The 19849-nt window shown below is 40.8% G+C and overlaps 1 protein-coding gene across 2 annotated transcripts in view; it reads right to left on the bottom strand.

Annotated features, from left to right (window-relative positions):
* Nucleotides 1-1497: 1497 nt before the first annotated feature.
* LOC137291245 (interleukin-12 receptor subunit beta-2-like) overlaps nucleotides 1498-19849 on the bottom strand; it is a 59557-nt gene continuing 41205 nt past the window's right edge. For both annotated transcript variants that reach the window (XM_067822544.1, XM_067822542.1), the window contains 11 exons: nucleotides 13551-13725; nucleotides 12867-12955; nucleotides 10724-10931; nucleotides 10469-10602; nucleotides 9509-9668; nucleotides 8442-8585; nucleotides 7930-8094; nucleotides 6369-6450; nucleotides 3920-3977; nucleotides 3156-3263; nucleotides 1498-2328 (listed from right to left, as the gene is read on the bottom strand). In XM_067822544.1, the coding sequence (XP_067678645.1) occupies nucleotides 1498-2328; nucleotides 3156-3263; nucleotides 3920-3977; nucleotides 6369-6450; nucleotides 7930-8094; nucleotides 8442-8585; nucleotides 9509-9668; nucleotides 10469-10602; nucleotides 10724-10931; nucleotides 12867-12955; nucleotides 13551-13725 (2154 nt within the window). The remainder of the gene's footprint in view (nucleotides 2329-3155; nucleotides 3264-3919; nucleotides 3978-6368; nucleotides 6451-7929; nucleotides 8095-8441; nucleotides 8586-9508; nucleotides 9669-10468; nucleotides 10603-10723; nucleotides 10932-12866; nucleotides 12956-13550; nucleotides 13726-19849) is intronic.

Genomic DNA, 19849 nt, shown 5'->3' with positions numbered 1-19849 from the left:
AGTACAGCGTCTATTCGGTAGACGAACCAGAAGTCAGTTACCAGTGTCCAAACAGCTCTTGAAACCAGAGATACAGCCTAATGTTAAACAGAGACTCATTGAGAAGAAAGCTGTACAGATGTCTTACTACAACAAGAGTACCAGAGAACTACCGTCACTCCACAAGGGTGATATAGTCAGATTCCAGCCTCCAGGTCACAGAAGATGGATAAAAGCCAGAGTTGAAAACCAGGTAGATGTTCGATCCTACAGTGTTCGCACAGAAGATGGTCGACAGTATCGTCGAAATCGAAGACACCTTCGAACATCAAAAGAACACTTTGCAGAAACGGGTATGTGGAAGAGATATCCGGTACCAGATTCAACGCCTAGTCAACGTATGCAGCCACCACGTTTGAACCTGAGACCAGCAGGTTTGAACCCCAGACCAGCGCCAGCAGCAGTCAGCAGAAGACAGCCTGTTAAGCCACCAGCAGCAGACAGGTTGATGGATGTCAATCCTCCTCAGCGCTCCCCAGCGAAGCAGCCACAACCGATGCCGACTACACCACAACGAGGTCAACAACCCACTCAGCAGCCGCCGCCGCCGATGTCTCCACCTAAGACTGACGTTCCTGTTAGTCCACAGAGGACACTACGAGGCAGAGCAGTGAGAAGACCTACCTACCTCAGTGACTACATATCATAAAGAGACTGTGTAGAGTTAGGATAGTGTGAGCAGTGAACAAATAGTTTGTGATGGACACACCTGATTTCAGTATTAGTGCAGGAAGCACAATCTTCAGTATTAATTTGAAGTTAAAGTTTTAAAGTAATTCTTTTGAATTATATTATAAAGATAAACAGTTTCAATGGACTGATGCTCAAACAACGAGAGACTGTCATCTTATTTCAGAGTATAGTTAAAAGCGTAACTGTTAAAAGAAATAAGATTTTCATAAGAGCTGAATTTTCATGAACTTTGAATTTAATCAGCTTATCGCTTTTCCTTAAAGAAAGAGGGATGTTACGATACCAGACGAAGCAATGTGGAGATCAGCAGTCAGACATGTTCATGAAGACTGGGACCAGTCTGTGAGGTCATTCTGTACTGTACAGGTCAACTGATTGCCATGGTTACATGAGAAGGTTAAGTAGTGAAGCTCTGCAACAAAATCCTTACTCTGAGTAGCAAGTGTTCCAAATTTCTCACAAGCTTGCAGCCATCTTCAAGGGTTGATGCATGCCATATTGTACATTTTGCCATTCAAGTGTTCATGAGAGGGACGATATTGTGATGCATTCATCTCATGCACAAAATTATCACTGGTAGCTGACTAGTACATTTTTCAGAATATCATAAGTGCAAAGTAAGCTAAATTTCAAAACAGAGAATGGGGCTATTATTGTCTGCGTCATAAGTCACTTCACCGGGATGGTTCCATCTCAGACTGATGTCTCATGGATGATGTGTTTGAAGGATTACACAAAATACAGATGACAAAGTCAGGCAACTGACTACAGCTTGGTACTGATGTCTGTGATGGAAATGTAACCGGGATTCGCTTCCATTCCAGCAGTAGGTGCTTCACGGGGACTTGCTTCAATTCGGGGCATCAGCTGCAGTACATGTTCCTCTAGTGGGAGAACAGCTGGGTCTGCTATAGAAACACATGCCACATAGTCCGGGTGAGTTGGAGATTCTGGTGAGGTTTGCACATCATTTTGACCTAGACCGGCCTTCATATATGCATCTAATGAACCTGATGTTGACCTAGAATTATCTGACCCTGACCCTTCAGATGTTTCTTGTTTACAAGCATTCACCAACGGAACTGGTACATAATTCTCATTAAGGATAACTGGTGGACTTGTGTTGGAAAGGTAGTCAGGATGAAAAGATGTATCAACCTCAGTACCAATTGTCTTTACATAAGGAACCCCATTAGTCACCTGCTGTTCTTGGACATAGTCTGGGTGGAAAGGTTGAGCTACATTGCCAACTGTGGTATCCAAACTGGATGACACATGATTCAAGCTCGCAACAGCAAGATCTTTCTTGGTAACAATCTGATCTGCTTCAGGACCTGTGTCAGTAAACAGGGAGTAATTCTCTGGTGGTCTATTACTGTGCACAGGTTCAATATCACCTATTTTCTTATAATCAGGGCAATGAACAATTCCATTCTGGACATCAACCTTATTTGGGTCGATGACCACCTGAATTTGATCTGGGTCACTTGTAAGCTGTAGGACAGTCTCATTGGGCAGGATGCCAAGCTGGCCACCGTTCATGTTGGTATCTGAGCTGGTCCTGGTGCTGTTGCTGGAACTGGAACGGATCACATCCTGCAAGTAAACATCAGTGTTTTCCTTAACTGATCCTCGTAACATTCCTGCTACTGCTGTAATCCTGCTGTAATCTAATCCTGTAACTGTTCCTGATCCTGTACATGATCCTGTAATTGATATTGTTACTGATCCTATAACTACCAATCCTGCCACTGAAACTGTAGCTGATCCTTTACCTGATTCTAGGAATAATCCAGATATTGATCCTGAAACTGATCCCGTTGGTGATGGTGTTACTAACCCTAGAACTGCTCCTGTTAGTGATGGTGTTACTAACCCTAAAACTGATCCTGTAGCTGATGGTGTTACTAACCCTAAACCTGATCCTGTTAGTGATGGTGTTACTAACCCTAAAAATGATCCTGTAGCTGATGGTGTTACTAACCCTAGAACTGATCCTGTAGCTGATGGTGTTACTAACCCTAGAACTGATCCTGTAGCTGATGGTGTTACTAACCCTAGAACTGATCCTGTAGCTGATGGTGTTACTAACCCTAGAACTGATCCTGTAGCTGATGGTGTTATGAATCTCACAACTTATCCCTGCCTTCTTCACAAAATAGCTAGGTGGTGATTTCACTTGGAATACACTTGAATGATTGTACATTAAATTTCATTTCTTATGCTTCGGAAAAAGGTGGCAATTTTATTAAAGGAAATACCAACTTACGATTTATGCATGTATACTAGCAGCAAGTGACTGCCACAATTAAAATCAGGATTTTTACTCAGATGTGACAGGTCTCTCAATGAAGATCAGAGGACACCTAAAGAGGAGTAAACGAGAATCTTCTATTCGAGCACTGGTTGCATTTGTTAGTTACCTCCTCAGTTGCCTTGGTTTGGTTGGTGGCACCCATGGAGGACGATTCTGATGAGGAGGTATCTGACCTCAGCATGTCATGTGTTGGGGATGAATATGGGCTTGTCCACTGGAACAAAAATACAAACAAGTCATCAGGACACATCCCCAGTCAGGTTCAGTTTCAAAATAAAGTCTGGTTTCTTACTCAATTTTGGGTCATAACTTCAGCAAAGACATTCGTTCAATCCTGGGCTAATTTGACAAGCAATTTTCACCGGCAAATATTCCATAATTATGGAATTCAGCTTCTAAAAGAGCACAACCCTAAGTTTTATTATTTGTCAAAACTTAGATATTTGAAAACATAACAAACATGTCAAATTGTTAATGGGCACCTGATACCAGCTTTTGGGAGAGGCAAAAGCACTAATTCACAGGTGATCTGGCTTCAGAAGAAATAGATCTAGAGGTAGTTTGGTAGCATAGTGGTGAGAGCACTGGCTCGCCATGCTGAAGACTCGAATTCACCACATGGGTACAATGTGTGAAGTCTATTTCTGGTGTTTCGTATCATGATGTTGCTGGAATATAGCTAAAAGCAGCATAAAACTAAACCCACTCATTCATTCAACGCTTAATTACTCAGCTGGAGTGATAGTCTACGTACAAGGTAGGACATGAATCATTTCCTTGATGATGACAGATGGTAGATGATAAAAATTGCACAATATTTTTGATACACCTGTGAAACTTATGAAGGTGACCATTGTCATCGCAACTCACTTTAGGTAAGCTGATTGTTTCTGATCTCCAACACTGTTTCCTCTTCCAATAGCAGCATCTGTAAGAGGAAACCATGAGTTGCTCTCACAAGGACCATGATAATAACAAGTGTTTGCCATTACTATGGCAGTGTCCCCTGCTGCTAAGGATGAACATAATATTAATGAGATAATTACTGCTGTCAATTTTTTGGTCACATACATGTAGGCCGTCAAAACACTGATGACATTTTGTGCAATGTTTTATGAAATATCGTCTTTACATAAGTTTGAAAACTGGTCAAAATGTTTTTGTGACCTCAAAGATAAGGTCAAGGTCACACATATAAACCGGTGTCCATGAAATATCGCATTAACAAATGTATGAAAAGTGGTCAAAGTTTTGATAATATGGTCAAGTTCCCCCAAATCAACTGGTGTCTGCATAATCACCTCATGTAGGCTGTCACCAAATTTGAAGACATTGGGTACAATGGTCCATGACATATTGCCATAACGTAAGTTTGAACAAGGGTCATGCCATGATGATCTTGAAGTAAGGTTAAAGTCACCAAATCAACTGGTGTCTGTGCAATCTGCTAATGTATTCACTCATCAAAATTTGAAGACACTGGGTAGAAGAGTTCATGAGATTTCATGTTAACAAGACTTTGAAAAGAGGTGAAAGTGTCATGGTGACCATGAAAATTAAGTCAAGGTCACCAAAATTGACTGGTGTCTGCGTAATCCCCAAATGCAGGCTGTCAGCAAACTTGAAGACATTAGGTTTAACAGATCATGAGAACTACGTACAGACAGATGCAGATGAATACATAGTGCTCTGTTTCGCAATAACAGTCCATTTGTAATGTGCCTTTCTCCATTCATAATGCATGCTTGAAGCACCCAATGTTCAATGTCACACAGTGCAGGATTAAAGTACGTTCATTTGATACATGGAGGGTAGGCTTTTTGGAACAGATAAGTTTTCAGATATGATGGGAATGCTGAGTATGATGGTGCAGTTCCAACAGTGAGGAAATGGCTGTTCCATTTCTTGGCTACAAAGAACACAGGATCTTTGTCAAAACCTGACGGTTCTGACTCTGGGTACACACAAGAGGTTCTGTGAAGCAGATCTGAGATATCTTGCTGGTGTGTACAGCTGGAGTGGTTCCCAAAGCTAATCAGGATCAGCACCTGTTACACACTTGTAGCTGACGCACAGAACTTAAAAAGCAATTCTTTGATGGACAGGTAACCAGTGCACGTTCGGAAGCGCAGGAGTGATATGGCTAGATTATGGACATAGAGTTACTACTCTTGCACAATTATTCTGGATCCACTGAAGCAAGCACTTGTATCCTGGCAAGGAAACTGTTACAATAGGCAAATCTGGACATTACAAGAGACAAAACAAGGATCAGTGTTGATTCTTTAATTTCTTATAGTTCCTATATTTCTCAGTTGAAGGGAACAGACTCGCACAAGATGACTGACTTGCTTTTCAAGATCCAGCTCAAGATCAAATTTTACTCCTGAGTCTTCACTGATGATAACATGAGCACAGTTTTATAATATGTGTGACCCAAACACTCTTTCCCTCTTTCATTTATCTAAATTAGCTTGGATAAAGGTCTTCTCTCTGTCAAGTAGGTATGTTCAATTATCTACCAAAACAGACCATCCACAAAACAGACCTTTCACAAAATGTGTGTTTACTTCAACGGAGCTGGGACACATGGTAATCTCCTCTGTTTGCTGATGTCTAACAGTGAGTGAACACTGCTTCTGTGAATGCTATATTGGTTATTAATATACTAGACATTTGTACAGCGCTGATATCCAGTTCGCCACTTCAACTGCTCAAGAGAGCTTTATTATTCCCCCGATCATTGATGTCCATCACAACATAGTATTTTCAGTCTCAACTCCCAGGGGAGCATACAATTCTTGCAGCCCACTAGGTGCACCGAGTTAATGTGGCTTTCCCATCCTTATGAGGTACCCATTCACAGTTGGGTGGACTGGGACCCATGGTAACAGTACTTTGTCAACGTTTACTGCATGTTGCACATAACGTATTCGTGTGGCCACCATCTGGTCATCTACCAACAGATTCGTTGGTTCTTTCATGCACAGGGTTGTGTACTTCACATTAGGGGTTGTGACAACACTGAAAGAGTTGGCACACAAAGTTCACTCCAAGGTTTTTAACACCCGATCATAGGTTGGCTCGATCCGGGCACCTCCAAGCTCGCTGGATTACTAGCCTGGCGCCTTAGACAGCTCGCCCACCGTGCCCCAGTGGTTACCAAAGCTTGACGAGGGAGGGAGTTATTTATTAATAAATTAATACTGGCATGTCTGACAGATGAAGAAACACTATCAGGTTCCTGAAACAACAAATTCTGGTAACAATGTGACATGCCATACATGTTCTTGGTTCATGGTTGTATGAAACTACTCACATTAAACCGACAACCAAGAAGAAGACACCGACAGAACCTGCTATTCCAGCAACTGCCTTCAACAGAGGGGAATCATAAAAGCCTGAAAAATAGATAAAACCCTCTGTATCAGTGCTCACAATCATCACTGTTATCATGGGGTCAGGTATTCACAATCATCACTGTTATCACAGGGTCAGGTAACTCACAATCATCACTGTTATCACAGGGTCAGGTAACTCACAATTGTCACTGTTATCATGGGGTCAGGTAACTCACAATTGTCACTGTTATCACGGGGTCAGGTAAGTCACAATCATCACTGTTATCACGGGGTCAGGTAACTCACAATCATCACTGTTATCACGGGGTCAGGTAACTCACAATTGTCACTGTTATCACAGGGTCAGGTAACTCACAATTGTCACTGTTATCACGGGGTCAGTTAAGTCACAATTGTCACTGTTATCACGGGGTCAGGTAACTCACAATCATCACTGTTATCACTGGGTCAGGTAACTCACAATCATCACTGTTATCACAGGGTCAGGTAACTCACAATCATCACTGTTGTCACAGGATCAGGTAACTCACAATCATCACTGTTGTCACAGGGTCAGGTAACTCACAATCATCACTGTTGTCACAGGGTCAGGTAACTCACAATTGTCACTGTTATCACAGGGTCAGGTAACTCACAATCATCACTGTTGTCACAGGGTCAGGTAACTCACAATTGTCACTGTTATCACAGGGTCAGGTAACTCACAATCATCACTGTTATCACAGGGTCAGGTAACTCACAATTGTCACTGTTGTCACAGGGTCAGGTAACTCACAATCATCACTGTTGTCACAGGGTCAGGTAACTCACAATCATCACTGTTGTCACAGGGTCAGGTAACTCACAGTCATCACTGTTATCACAGGGTCAGGTAACTCACAATCATCACTGTTGTCACAGGGTCAGGTAACTCACAATCATCACTGTTGTCACAGGGTCAGGTAACTCACAATCATCACTGTTATCACAGGGTCAGGTAACTCACAATCATCACTGTTGTCACAGGGTCAGGTAACTCACAATCATCACTGTTGTCACAGGGTCAGGTAACTCACAATTGTCACTGTTATCACGGGGTCAGGTAACTCACAATCATCACTGTTGTCACAGGGTCAGGTAACTCACAATCATCACTGTTGTCACAGGGTCAGGTAACTCACAGTCATCACTGTGTACTTCTTCATAATTATGTATTACTTTGAATACTCTAGGTTCCTGTATCAGTCACCTGGTACAAAGGTAAGTCACCACAATCTGATGGAATCAGCTGGTACAGAGAGTCAGGTAACTGACCGTGATCTGATGCAGTTGTCTGGTTCAGGGGATCAGGTAACTGACCATGATCTGATGCAATTGTCTGGTACAGGGGGTCAGGTAACTCATCACAATCTGATGCAATTGTCTGGTACAGAGAGTCAGGTAACTGACCATGATCTGATGCAATTGTCTGGTACAGGGGGTCAGGTAACTCATCACAATCTGATGCAATTGTCTGGTACAGAGAGTCAGGTAACTCACCATGATCTGATGCAACTGTCTGGTACAGGGGGTCACTGATCGGTCCATCTCCAGCAGAGGACAAAGCTTGCAACCTGAAGCTGTAGTTTGTCCCAACATGAAGATCGCCAGCAACATGTTCGGTTGTAGTCAGGTTGTAGGTGAAGTTCCTTTCATTGATGATGTCTGAAATCATCATTATTATCATCATCATCATCATCATCATCATCATTATCAGCAGCAGCAGCACCACCACCACCACCACCACCATCATTATCATAATAAATATTTCACAACTGCTTGATTGGCATTTAGAAGCTGTAGTGTTGTAAACATTAAAGAAGTTGTAAATCCATACCATTTGTTGTCAAAAATTTCACAAAACCAGAATTCATTACGTGAAATGAAACAAACAATACAACTACAAACAACGTCTATGCATTACAAAACATGACTCATTTCAAGAAAGTTGTTTCCACCTCATACATATTGGAGTATATAAAATATATTTTGTTGGAATGAGAGGGACGTACTTTGGCCAGCCACTTCCCCTACATACAGCCGGTAGCTGGTGATGAGTGCTGTGTCAATGCACCTTGTCTTGGGCCACTTGATCTTGAGACTGGAGGGAGAGTCTGTCTTCTCCACCTGGAGACCGCTCGGCTTCACTGATGGCACTGTGAACGATACAGCGGGGAACTTGAACAAAACCTGCTACACTCTGTTTAGCTACACTTACACATCCCTGACGTCCCAGTGACTGTAAAGTGTTCACTGCCTGTACAAGGGCTGTTCATTGTTTTAACATTGTTCACTTCCTGTTCACAGTCTGTTCACTGGTCATTTGGTGCTGTGGGGGATATCCACATGGTTAAAGTTTTTGCTTGACAAAGAAAAGGCCTAGACTTATTCCCCAGATGGGTTCAGTGTCTGATGTCCATTTCTGGTGTCTCCTGCTGTGATAATGCTTGAATATTGCTAAAAGTGTCAAAAAACCAAACTCACTCAGTGTCTGTTCATTATCTGTTCACTGCTTGTCCATTATTTTTACATGAATGTCTGACACATGAGTAACAATCTTGATGTGGATGAACAGATTTAACCATCCTGAGCTAAAGGTGACAATACCATAAAGAGAGTGAGTGAGTGAGTGAGTGAGTGAGTGAGTGAGTGAGTGAGTGAGTGAGTGAGTGAGTGAGTGAGTGAGTGAGTGAGTGAGTGAGTTTAGTTTTATGCCACACTCAGCAATATTCCAGCTATATGGCAGCGGTCTGTAAATAATCGAGTCTGGACCCGACAGTCCAGTGATCAACAACATGAGCACTGATCTGCGCAATTGGGTACCGATGACATGTGTCAACCAAGTCAGAGAGCCTGACCACCCGATCCCGTTAGTTGCCTCTTACGACAAGCATAGTCGCCCTTTTATGGCAAGCATGGGTTGCTGAAGGCCTGTTCTACGGCAGGACCTTCACGAGTGATACAATAAAGAATAATAACAGGAATTTATTTACGCTTTAACTGACATGGACTATCAGTGATGGAATAGAAATATCTTCCTCGAAATTCCTCAACTCAGTTGACAGTCTGATCTACTCACGTGAGCCCTCCATGACAGTACACTCCGACCACATGATACCTGTGGTCAGGTTGTCAAAGATGGCTGACAGACCAAACAGGTAATCATCACCAATGACCGTCTCATCAGGGATCAAGAATGACGTTTTGTTAGCCTCAACTAATCCCCATTTCAGAAGTTTCTGAAAAATGTGTCATTTCTGTGTCATTTCTGTGTCATTTCTATAGAACAAATATAAAACATTCCACCAATCACAATCACCTGACATGGAGGTTGTGTCCTTCAGACTAATAGAGGGGTAATGCTATTTTTCAGAGTATTATCACTTGCTGAAGCCCAAGGTCTTTCATTAATGGTTGAAAAAACCAAGGGCTTCTGCAAATGATACAGCCTGGAAGAACAGTGTTATCGGTATCATTGCTAAAATGGACAGAAACAAAGCATGGCATTGGTTTCAAAGCAATTACAGCAAACAACAAAGGACAGAGGTCAACCATTGCTAACTATTGACGTAAACTATTTATGCTAACAAATGATATTTTGACATTCTGCTAACTGACTTTATCTGAGTGAGTTTAGTATTACGCCGTACTAAGCAATAATCGGTAAATAATCAAGTCTGGACCAGACAATCATGTAATCAACATCATGAGCATCGATCTGCGCAATTGGGGACGGATGACATGTGTCAACCAAGTCAGCAAGTCCCGTTAGTCGCCACTTATGACAAGCATAGTTGCCTTTTGTGCCTAGCATGGGTTGCTGAAGACATAATCTACTCCGGATCTTCAGAGGTCAAATGACTTTAACTGATGATGTTAAATTTTGACAGAAATTATTGATGTTAACTACTGACGTTACCTATGTCAACAAATGATATTTTGACATTCTGATAATTAATGTTAATTAATGATGTTAATTTTTGACAGTAATTATTGAAGTTAACTACTGATGTAAATTATTTAAGACAACTTGACATACCTCACACTTCTTTTTGATCCATGATCCGACACACCAGTACACATACATCTCAGTTATCTCCCCTTCAGGTCGCTTCCACATGGCCTTGACCTCTCTGCCAGACACCATGACGTAAAAATCTTCAATTTTTGGACCTGTAAGATATGTAACAGCTGACATACAGACCCATATGCTCTCACTCTTAATGTCCATATTGTATGCTCTCATGTCATACTAAACTGATAAAGTGAGTTTTGTTGAAATGTTGACACTGACCTTGACCTGTGGGTGGTATGACAATGGCGTAGGGGTTGCCAGATGCTCCTACGCTGGTCCCGGCATTCAAATAGATAACCTGGTGTTTGTCACACTGCAGGCTGAGAGCTGTAAACTGGAACTCGGAGGCACCCAGTGTTTTGTTGATAGAGTTGTACTCCACCAAATAGTGGGTTATTTTCCCGTTGCGATCTGCCGGTCTTGGTTCCTGGTGGAGAAAGAGCGTCATGTGACTAGGTGTCCGATCATTCAGGCAATCTCATGACACACTTAATAACAATATGGCTACTGTGGTCAAGTTCAGACTGAGATATAGACTGATGTTCATATCCCCATGTGTTATCATTTTAGGCCAGTTTAGAAGTTTTCTTGATAACACACCCACATTATATGAAAATGTCACAACATCTTCCTCCGAAATACACTGTTGTTTTTGTTTTGAGAGGGCAACAAACTTGATTACAAGAACACAAAGTCATCAATATACCCCACAATGACTAAATACTCTTCATCACTATGTTTACTAGTTATGATGATGTCAAATAATTTGGTGTGTATATGGCAGAGAGTACTGAAAGGTTTTAAGTTCTGCTCCAGAAAGGAACACTACTACCAAATTCAACCGAAGTGAAACTTGTTGGCACAGAAGCAAAAAAAAAAAATACATAAAAAATTCAGAAATCCAAAATTAACAACAGGTGCCAATACAGCACCAGATCTGCCTTTGTGCCATATTTGGTAAGGATGTAGTGAACAGTTTTATGTTCTGTTCTGCAAAAGAGCAGTACCACCAATTTCAGTTAAAGTCAAACTTGTTGCCATGGAAACAAAGAAAATGTTGTATTCAGAATTCCAAAACTAAAAGAATGCATCAATACACCACAAGACCTATCCATGTCCCAAGTTTAGTGAGGAAATGTTTTTGAAGTTCTGGTCCAGAGAAGGACACACCTACCAAATTCTAAGTCAAGCTGCTGCCATGGAAACGCAAAAAAATATTTTATTCAAAATTCCAAAACTACCAAACGGCACCAGTACACAACCAGACCTATGCATGTGCATAGTCTGCTGAAGAAATAGTAAACCATTTTGAAGTTCTGATCTCGAAAAGACAAATGTGTATGGACGGACAGACGGACGGACAATACGAAGGATGGATTGAGTGAATTTCAACATCCCTCAGAAAAAAAAAATTATTTTCTACAGCACATTGTGTCCAATGGATACAGTCTTGCAGTACAAGCCATCCTTCATCTTACATTCCAGCCAACACAAAGGAATGCTGAAGAAAGAAAGAGTTGGCACATTGATGACCACTGACTGCTCAAGCTAGTCTTCCAGCATCCCATCCTGACACCCCTATTAATCCACTGAACTCACACCTGTGGCCAAAGCACCAAATGTTTCTTCCTGTGTATTCCAGTGTTTACTTTCTGGAATTACTAGTTGAGGTACTTAAAATTACTTGAAGATCTTTAAATAAAAGCACTTAGCTAAAGAAGAGATGACATGTTGTACTGATAACATGTCTCATTAGATCTCAGGGACATCTGTGAATGGAATGAACACTCCACAGCAAATGATTGTTTTGCAAATTACCCTGAAACATTTATGGACAATCACTAAAGGTGAGTCTCCAGTGCCACTAAACTCCAACCTGGAGAATGATCAGTGTGTAAGTAAATGTTACAAACATGTAATATAAGTCACATTTGGGACTCAACTAAAAAATGTCCTGGAATTTGTACTTTACTAAGAAAGTGTAATCTCAAATATGACATATGTTGCATTTGACCACTTTCTAAATGGCATTGTGTAATCATGGCCTTCGGCCATGGGAGCCGTGCCAATTCACACTTTTCAGAGGGGTACACAAAGCCTGCATTCTAGACTAACAGTTGTCCGACTTTCATTTTTGTGGAAGTTGCGGAGGCTGAACGGGTTAGGCGACTGACTTTGTGTGCTGGAGATTAGGTGCCTGACTCTGAGGTTGTGGGTTCAAATCCCAGATGGGACTCAACCACAAAAGTAGTAGAATTTTGTACTTTACTAAGAAAATGTAATCAAAAATATAACATTGGTTACATTTGACCACTTTCTAAATGGCATTGTGTACTCAGTGTTGCAAACAGTTACTTCTTACCTGCCAAAACAGTGTGACATCATGCACATAGGAATGACAGACCTCAGAGTAGAAGCTGCCTCGTGTGGTGTGTGGACCAGTTGCTGGCACTGTAAGTGAGTGAAGGACTAAGATTTTATAAAGTTTTATTTGATCTATAAAACAGTAGGCAAAAAGCTTAAAACATTGTACTTGTGTCGGAAATCATACTGTTGGTTAGAAAATGAAGAGCCAAGGCTTCACTATTTGACTCCTGCACTACCACTGAACTCGATGAGTTGGAAATATGAAATGTGTGAAATGAAACAGTCAATAGTGCTTAACAACTGGAAATTTACATTGGACCTTCACTACGCACATCCGACCTTCACCACTCATAACCAATCTCCAATACTCATATCTGTTCAACAACACTCACCTCTGATCTCCAGCACTCACATCCCACCTCCACCACTCTCATCTTATCTCCAACACTGATATCCGATCTCCAACCCTCAGATTTAACCTCTGACACTCACATCTGACCTCCAACAGTCACCCCTGACCTCCAGCACTCACACACGATCTCTGCCACTCACATCTCACCTCCAGCACTCACACCCAATCTCTGCCACTCACATTTAACCTCCAACACTCACATTCAACACTTGCACTCAAGCACTCACAGTTGACCTCCATCAATCACTCCTGACCTCCAACACTCACCATCTTCTAGTGTCCTCTTGGTCCTCCTGATCTTGTTGCTCCAGTATCCAGTGGTCAGTGAGGGCCGGGTGTCAATCTCCACCTCATACTGAGTGTATGGTCTCAAGCCCATTTCCGTCCAGTTGAAGCTTGGAGGCTCCTTCTCTAAGGTAGGGTCAGGTGGGCGGAGGATTTCCTGTTGCCCAGAAATATAGTTACCTCATTTGATAACAGGTACCAAACATAAAAATAACCTTGAACAACTCTAGATCTAAGCCAGTTGTTGTAACATAGGTTGGACTCCATGGAATCTGCCATACATCACTGTTTCACCAAAGACTGAGACTGATAACGCAGTAAGTACAGAATGTACACAAGTTTGGGGAACTATGGATGTTTCAGCTAATGCACTGTGTGGGTGCCAGAACTTATCAGGAGTACATCACATACAGTGGCTGATGAACTGAAAAACAAACAAACAAACATCAAACATAAATATCTGATTTAGTGAAACGCAGTTTGATTCAGTAAATGTTTGTGCAGCTTGGTGGTGGGTCAGAGAGCCATGACTTAAGAAGAAGATAGTCACTGACATCTGACAGTGTAACAAGGCTCACACATTACTACTACAGTTGACCTTGGTGGTGGGTCAGAGGGTCATGACTCCAGCAGAAGACAAGTCATTAACATCTGACAGTGAGAAATGGCTTACATAACATTACTACTACAGTTGACCTTGTTGGTGGGTCAGAGGGTCATGACTCCAGGAGAAGGCGGTCACTGACATCTGACAGTGAGAAATGGCTCACATAACATTACTACTACAGTTGACCTTGGTGGTGGGTCAGAGGGTCATGACTCCAGCAGAAGACGGTCACTGACATCTGACAGTGAGATATGGCTCACATAACATTACTACTACAGTTGACCTTGGTGGTGGGTCAGAGGGTCGTTAGATTATATTCGGTAATACTATGGGAACAGGGTTATGTTCAGGGGAGCGTGACCAGGTATGGCCAGAGAGCTGGGGAGTTAATTTATAAACAATAGAGATGTGTTGAGTAGCTTGGGTATGGGAGGTCAGGATAAATAGTGAGAAAGAGTAGTAATCTGCAGTCAGCCAGAATCACCACTGTGTTCGCCTGCATGGTTCAACTTTCGTATGGGACTGCATCTCACGCTGGCTGGCGTAAATTTTTATAATCATTATTACTTTTGTATTTATTGATTGAGTAGATGTAGCAAGAAATTGTTTAACTGATCTAGTATTTCTAGATATATGTGTACATTGTAACATTATATAGCCATGAAGCCATCCAAAATTTGAATGTTACCGTTACACAAAAACTGTTTCACTTTCATAAATGTAAACCGGAGTAAAGTGTAAAATATAAGACATTGACACATGTCTTAACTCATTAAGCCCGAGAGCCACTTCACTGCTCAACACCTGGAACCCCGTGCTGATTGCCTGGCTGGCTGTGGCGAGACTAATTAGGGCTAATCACGCCTCATATCCCTGGCTGGTTTCGTAGATTACAGGAAACTGTCTCGTCAAGCGAACAAGTCCTGATTGTTTAATTGCTTAATTGCGTTGTAAAGGTATATGTTGCAAGAAAGCAGGAGTGAATACATGTCATATATGTAACGTTTTACGTATTTTTATTACACTTTCTCTTGTAGACTTTTGGTGGCGTGTGTATTTTCTTAACACATGTTTGTAGTCTTTGTACGTAAGACACACTTAAACAAATAGTCCCTCTCACATCATTGTGTGAGGTTAAATTGTTCAAAACATCTATGTCAGTGGCAGTAGCGACAAATTTACGCACATGCCTAATAATCTATGAAAGAAGCGTGTTCGCTGATACATTGCTAGTGTTTACTGAATATTTTAAGGTAAGTACTAATAAGCTAATGTGTGACTTACATGGAACAGATTCACAGTTTGTCACTTTGGTTCATCTAGATTTAACACAGAAAATATACGTTATCACACGAACATACATGTATGCATATTGTATAATGCTATTCCCGAATAGAACGTTTTGTATCTCAACTGTTCAATATAGTGGCTGATTTCTTTTCTATAACCGATCGTATCATGAGATACCTGTCACAGAGGAAATGACAGGTGATGGGGTGTGGGCTAAATTTCTGAAGAGCACATTCAGTCACAAGACAGCTTGGATACAGATTGACTATTGGTTTGATGTTTGACCAATCGATATGCTGGATTTCGGTTTTATCAACTCTAGCTATCATGAAAAAGTTTGTGTATCGTGATCATACATAATCGTAAGGATGCCTGAAATGTACACGTAGAACTAACAAGCACTTTGAAGAGTTTATTTTTCTTTAAAGCGCTCAAATCACTACAATCCAATTGTTTTTACCCCGGATAACCCAATCCAACCATTGAGTAGGGATAGTTTTTATTTGCATATGCATTTTGCGCACACTACTGGTACATCAAACATAATGGCTTGCTGAACATTTCAATATAATCTGCACATTGTTACGAATAAATATCACAATTCAAGTACATGTATTATAGAATTAAAATAAGTTACACGATACTGATTTATTGTGATGTATACACTTGCAGTTGAATCTCCCCAAATATTTATGAAGATGGGCATACTTATATTTCTTTTTAAAGCAAACAAATTTCAGAAGATTGACAATGGACTCCTCAAAATGAATGAATGAATGAATGATTCAATTTAGAAGAAGGTTTTGTAACCTTGTCACCGTTAATTCAATCAATGTGCAAACAGAGTATCTTAGTATTCACTCGAGTGACGAGTAACAAACACTTACCTCCTGTAACAACATCTCATAATCCCCTTTCTTGCAGACGTGTTCATTTGCCTGCATAAGCCCCCGTTATTGCAAGCAATTGTTATCAAAACACATTAATAGTTCTTCTGATTAACACAGAAAGTAACCTCTCTCGTAAGAAAAACTAATCTTTGATCATAACTGCTAAATTGAATGAAATAATAGGTACAATACGAATTTAAAATTTAGAACCCACAATATGCGGCTCTCGCTGAATGAGGGTTGCTTTTTATCACCCCCAATATGCGTCTCTCGCTGAATAAGAGGTGCTTTTTGTAACTCCCAATAAGCGGCTCTCGCTGTGAGAAGCTAATTAATTTGCCCCACATATGCGTCTCTCGGCCTTAATGAGTTAATGAGTAACTGTAGTTAGTTATATTGTATTGTAGTGTCCCGGAACTGGCGGTTATCCTTAAAGCAAGGAGAGGGGAATTATCTCTGCCTGTAAGGAGACAGACAAGAATTTTCACTATTGTATAAGGAGCATGTATCTCCGAGTAATGTGAGATGTGGATGGCACAGCCATCAACCATTACACAAGCCCTGTAGACTGTGTGAGGGAAACCAGCGCCGGAGTGTGAGGGATACCACACAAATACAATTGACGTCATCAAGTGGAACCAAAGTGCACTGACATTGTGATTACATTATCATGAGAAAGTGTTCTCTCTGAGTGGCAAATTCCTTTGTTGTTACTTAGTTCAATTGTTTAGTTTCCAATTGGGATTATATGTAATCATTACCTATATTAGTGAGGGTATTAGGATTTTAGTGTAGTTAGTAGTAGTAGTGTTATTATAACTTTAGCAATATAAGTGGTAGACAGAACTGTATATGTAGCTAGGTTAGGTAGTTAGATTAGTTAGTTGTATTTGCACGTGTAGAATTAGTTTAGTATAGGTATTGGGGTTTCTTATATCTTAGAAAATAAATGAAAGTTTTGAAAAAAAAAAATGTTCTTGTGTTGTGGTTACTTTGGTATGTGACACACGAATCAGGTGTTTTATAAACCCACAAGGTCTGACACAGGTTGGCAAAGTTGAACTCTATGCCCCGACTTCGAAATGGTCATCCATGAACGATCTTTTCTTTCGCATCACGGCATGTGTTTGTGTGCTACTGGCGACTGGGATGATTGGTAAGTCTGTGGGAGACGTTTTAACAACTGTGTTTGCCTTCTCGAGTCAGTATTTTTCATCATTACCATCTGCCGCAAAGTCAAGGGATTGTTTATATCACGAAAATAGAAGTCAAATGTTCACTGAACTTTACTACTACACAGACGGCTTGCCACATTTTTTTTCGGGAAGCGCACATAAAATGACCACTGGTCTCTGTTCCAACTTGATAAACTCTGATGTTATTTACCTGGTTTCTGTTGTTCAAGTTAAGTTGTTTCTTACATGTTCTGGTGTGGAACAAAATCCTGGGCCCGACACACGTACTCAGAAGTAATTGAAGCTATCTGGAGCAAGTTCATCGAAAAGTTCACAGGAGTTTAATGCCCTTATGGATCAGTTTAAGCATCTCAAAAACAAAGTTGATGGTGTTAAACAGGACTTAGCAGATAAATTCCAACTTTTGTCAGATTCAGCAGACTCTAGTCTTGAAGTACTTTCACGCAAATGCCAAAATCTTGAAGAGGAAAGTTTACTTCTTAAACAGAATTTGTCTAAACTTGACTCCATAGAAGATCTGAGCAGGCATAATAATTTGTTATTTCATAGTATTCAGAAGACTAAAGGAAATGAAAGTTGGCAAGACGGTGAAAACTGTGTCCGAGATATAATGCAATTAAAAATGGAAATTGATGATACAGGCATCTTTACTGAGCGAGCTTACAGAGTCATTCGGGGAAAATCTATTATCATCAAATTTCTCAGTTATTGTGATTGGGAACTTCTTATGAGCAAGGCAAGGTCATTGAGAGATTCTGGAATCGGTCTGTCTGAAGATTTTTCAGTGGCAGTCAGGTCTAAAAGAAGCTAATGTCAGTTATGGATGATGAGCTAAGGAAGAAGAGGAAAAGTCGTTTGCAGTTTGACAAGCTCATGTTTGAAGATGGTGACGTTCTACCATGGAACCTGGAGATGGACATGGCTGTATACATCAGTTGACGTAAAGATGACCAGACGAACAAAGAGAGAACATAGGGGCGTGGCAGGACCCCTAGGGAACGAGTTGAATCTCTGTTAAATTGGAACATTCATGGACTTCATATGAAACTCAATGATGGCGAATTTATTAAGTTTTGTCTTTTACATGTTACTAGCTTTTCAGAAATATGGAGTAACTGCGATAAACATGATATTGATAATGCTCTCCCAAATTATAATTGTTATTCAAATTTCAGGACTTTTAATAATCAAGGAGGTGTTGAAGTGTTAGTACGAAAGAGGCTCAGTATTAGCATTGTTGAAGTATATCTGAGTTATAGTGACTGTATCTTCATTGTACTTGATAAATTATTCTCCGGTTTACGTTGGGAACTTATTCTGGGATTTGTGTACGTGCACCCTGAGAACTCTTCAGTGGCTAGTGATAGATGTGACTTTAAGTGTATACAATATATAGATAAAGCTTTCATTGAACTTTGATCAAAACATAATGACTGTCACATTCTCTTGAGTGGCGACTTTAACTCACATAATGGGCAGCTGATGGATTATGCTATAAGAGAATCCAGTGAACATATTTTGGAGCTGAACGATGTTAATGACGTCATTTATGACTTCGATGTACCACGTTCATCATGTAACAAGCAGTGATCGAAATAACTGCCTGCCCGACTTCCCGTGACCGGTAAATATTGAGTTGGGCTGCCTGGAATTTCTCTCCACCAGCCCGACTGTCTGGTTGAACTTTTTAAGGTTGACCTGCATTCAGTTCACTCTCAGGACGACCATTCCATTTTAATTGTAATGTCATATTTTGATTTAAGAAAGATGAATGGAAGCTACGAGCATCTTCCATAAGTATACATTTACACCTCTTCAGCCAGTGAAGATAGTAAAACTGGCTGGCTTAGTAAGCTACGCTATGACTAGATATCTGTAGAAACATGGTTCAATAAGAACCAATGGAGTCTGATCACTTCCCAGTTATATGTGAACTGAAATTTATTGATTATCAATTTGATTCACCATACACCTCACCAATATCTAGATTAGTGTGGCGCCCAACACTCGCTGATGCTTTTCATCGGACACTACAGAATGAGTTGAGCGATATTCCAATGGATGACTTTACTAACACTGCATGTGAAAACACCTTACACCTGACAGAGTGTATTGTAATGGCAGCCCAGAGCTGTGGTATGACATTTAGTAGTAACAGTAACATTGTCAGGAGTTCTGCAAGTGCTGCTTGGTTTGATAGGGACTGTGAAAAACTAAAACGTGACAAATATGTTCTTGATAGATTTAGACTAACTGGCGATTTTGGACTTCTGACCATGTTTCATACCGCAAGAAAGA

Source organism: Haliotis asinina, chromosome 7 (assembly GCF_037392515.1).
Source record: "Haliotis asinina isolate JCU_RB_2024 chromosome 7, JCU_Hal_asi_v2, whole genome shotgun sequence".
In the NCBI taxonomy this organism is placed as follows: Eukaryota; Metazoa; Mollusca; class Gastropoda; order Lepetellida; family Haliotidae; genus Haliotis; species Haliotis asinina.
Note: the sequence above shows the minus strand (reverse complement) of the source record. Positions and strands in the feature narration are given on the sequence as shown.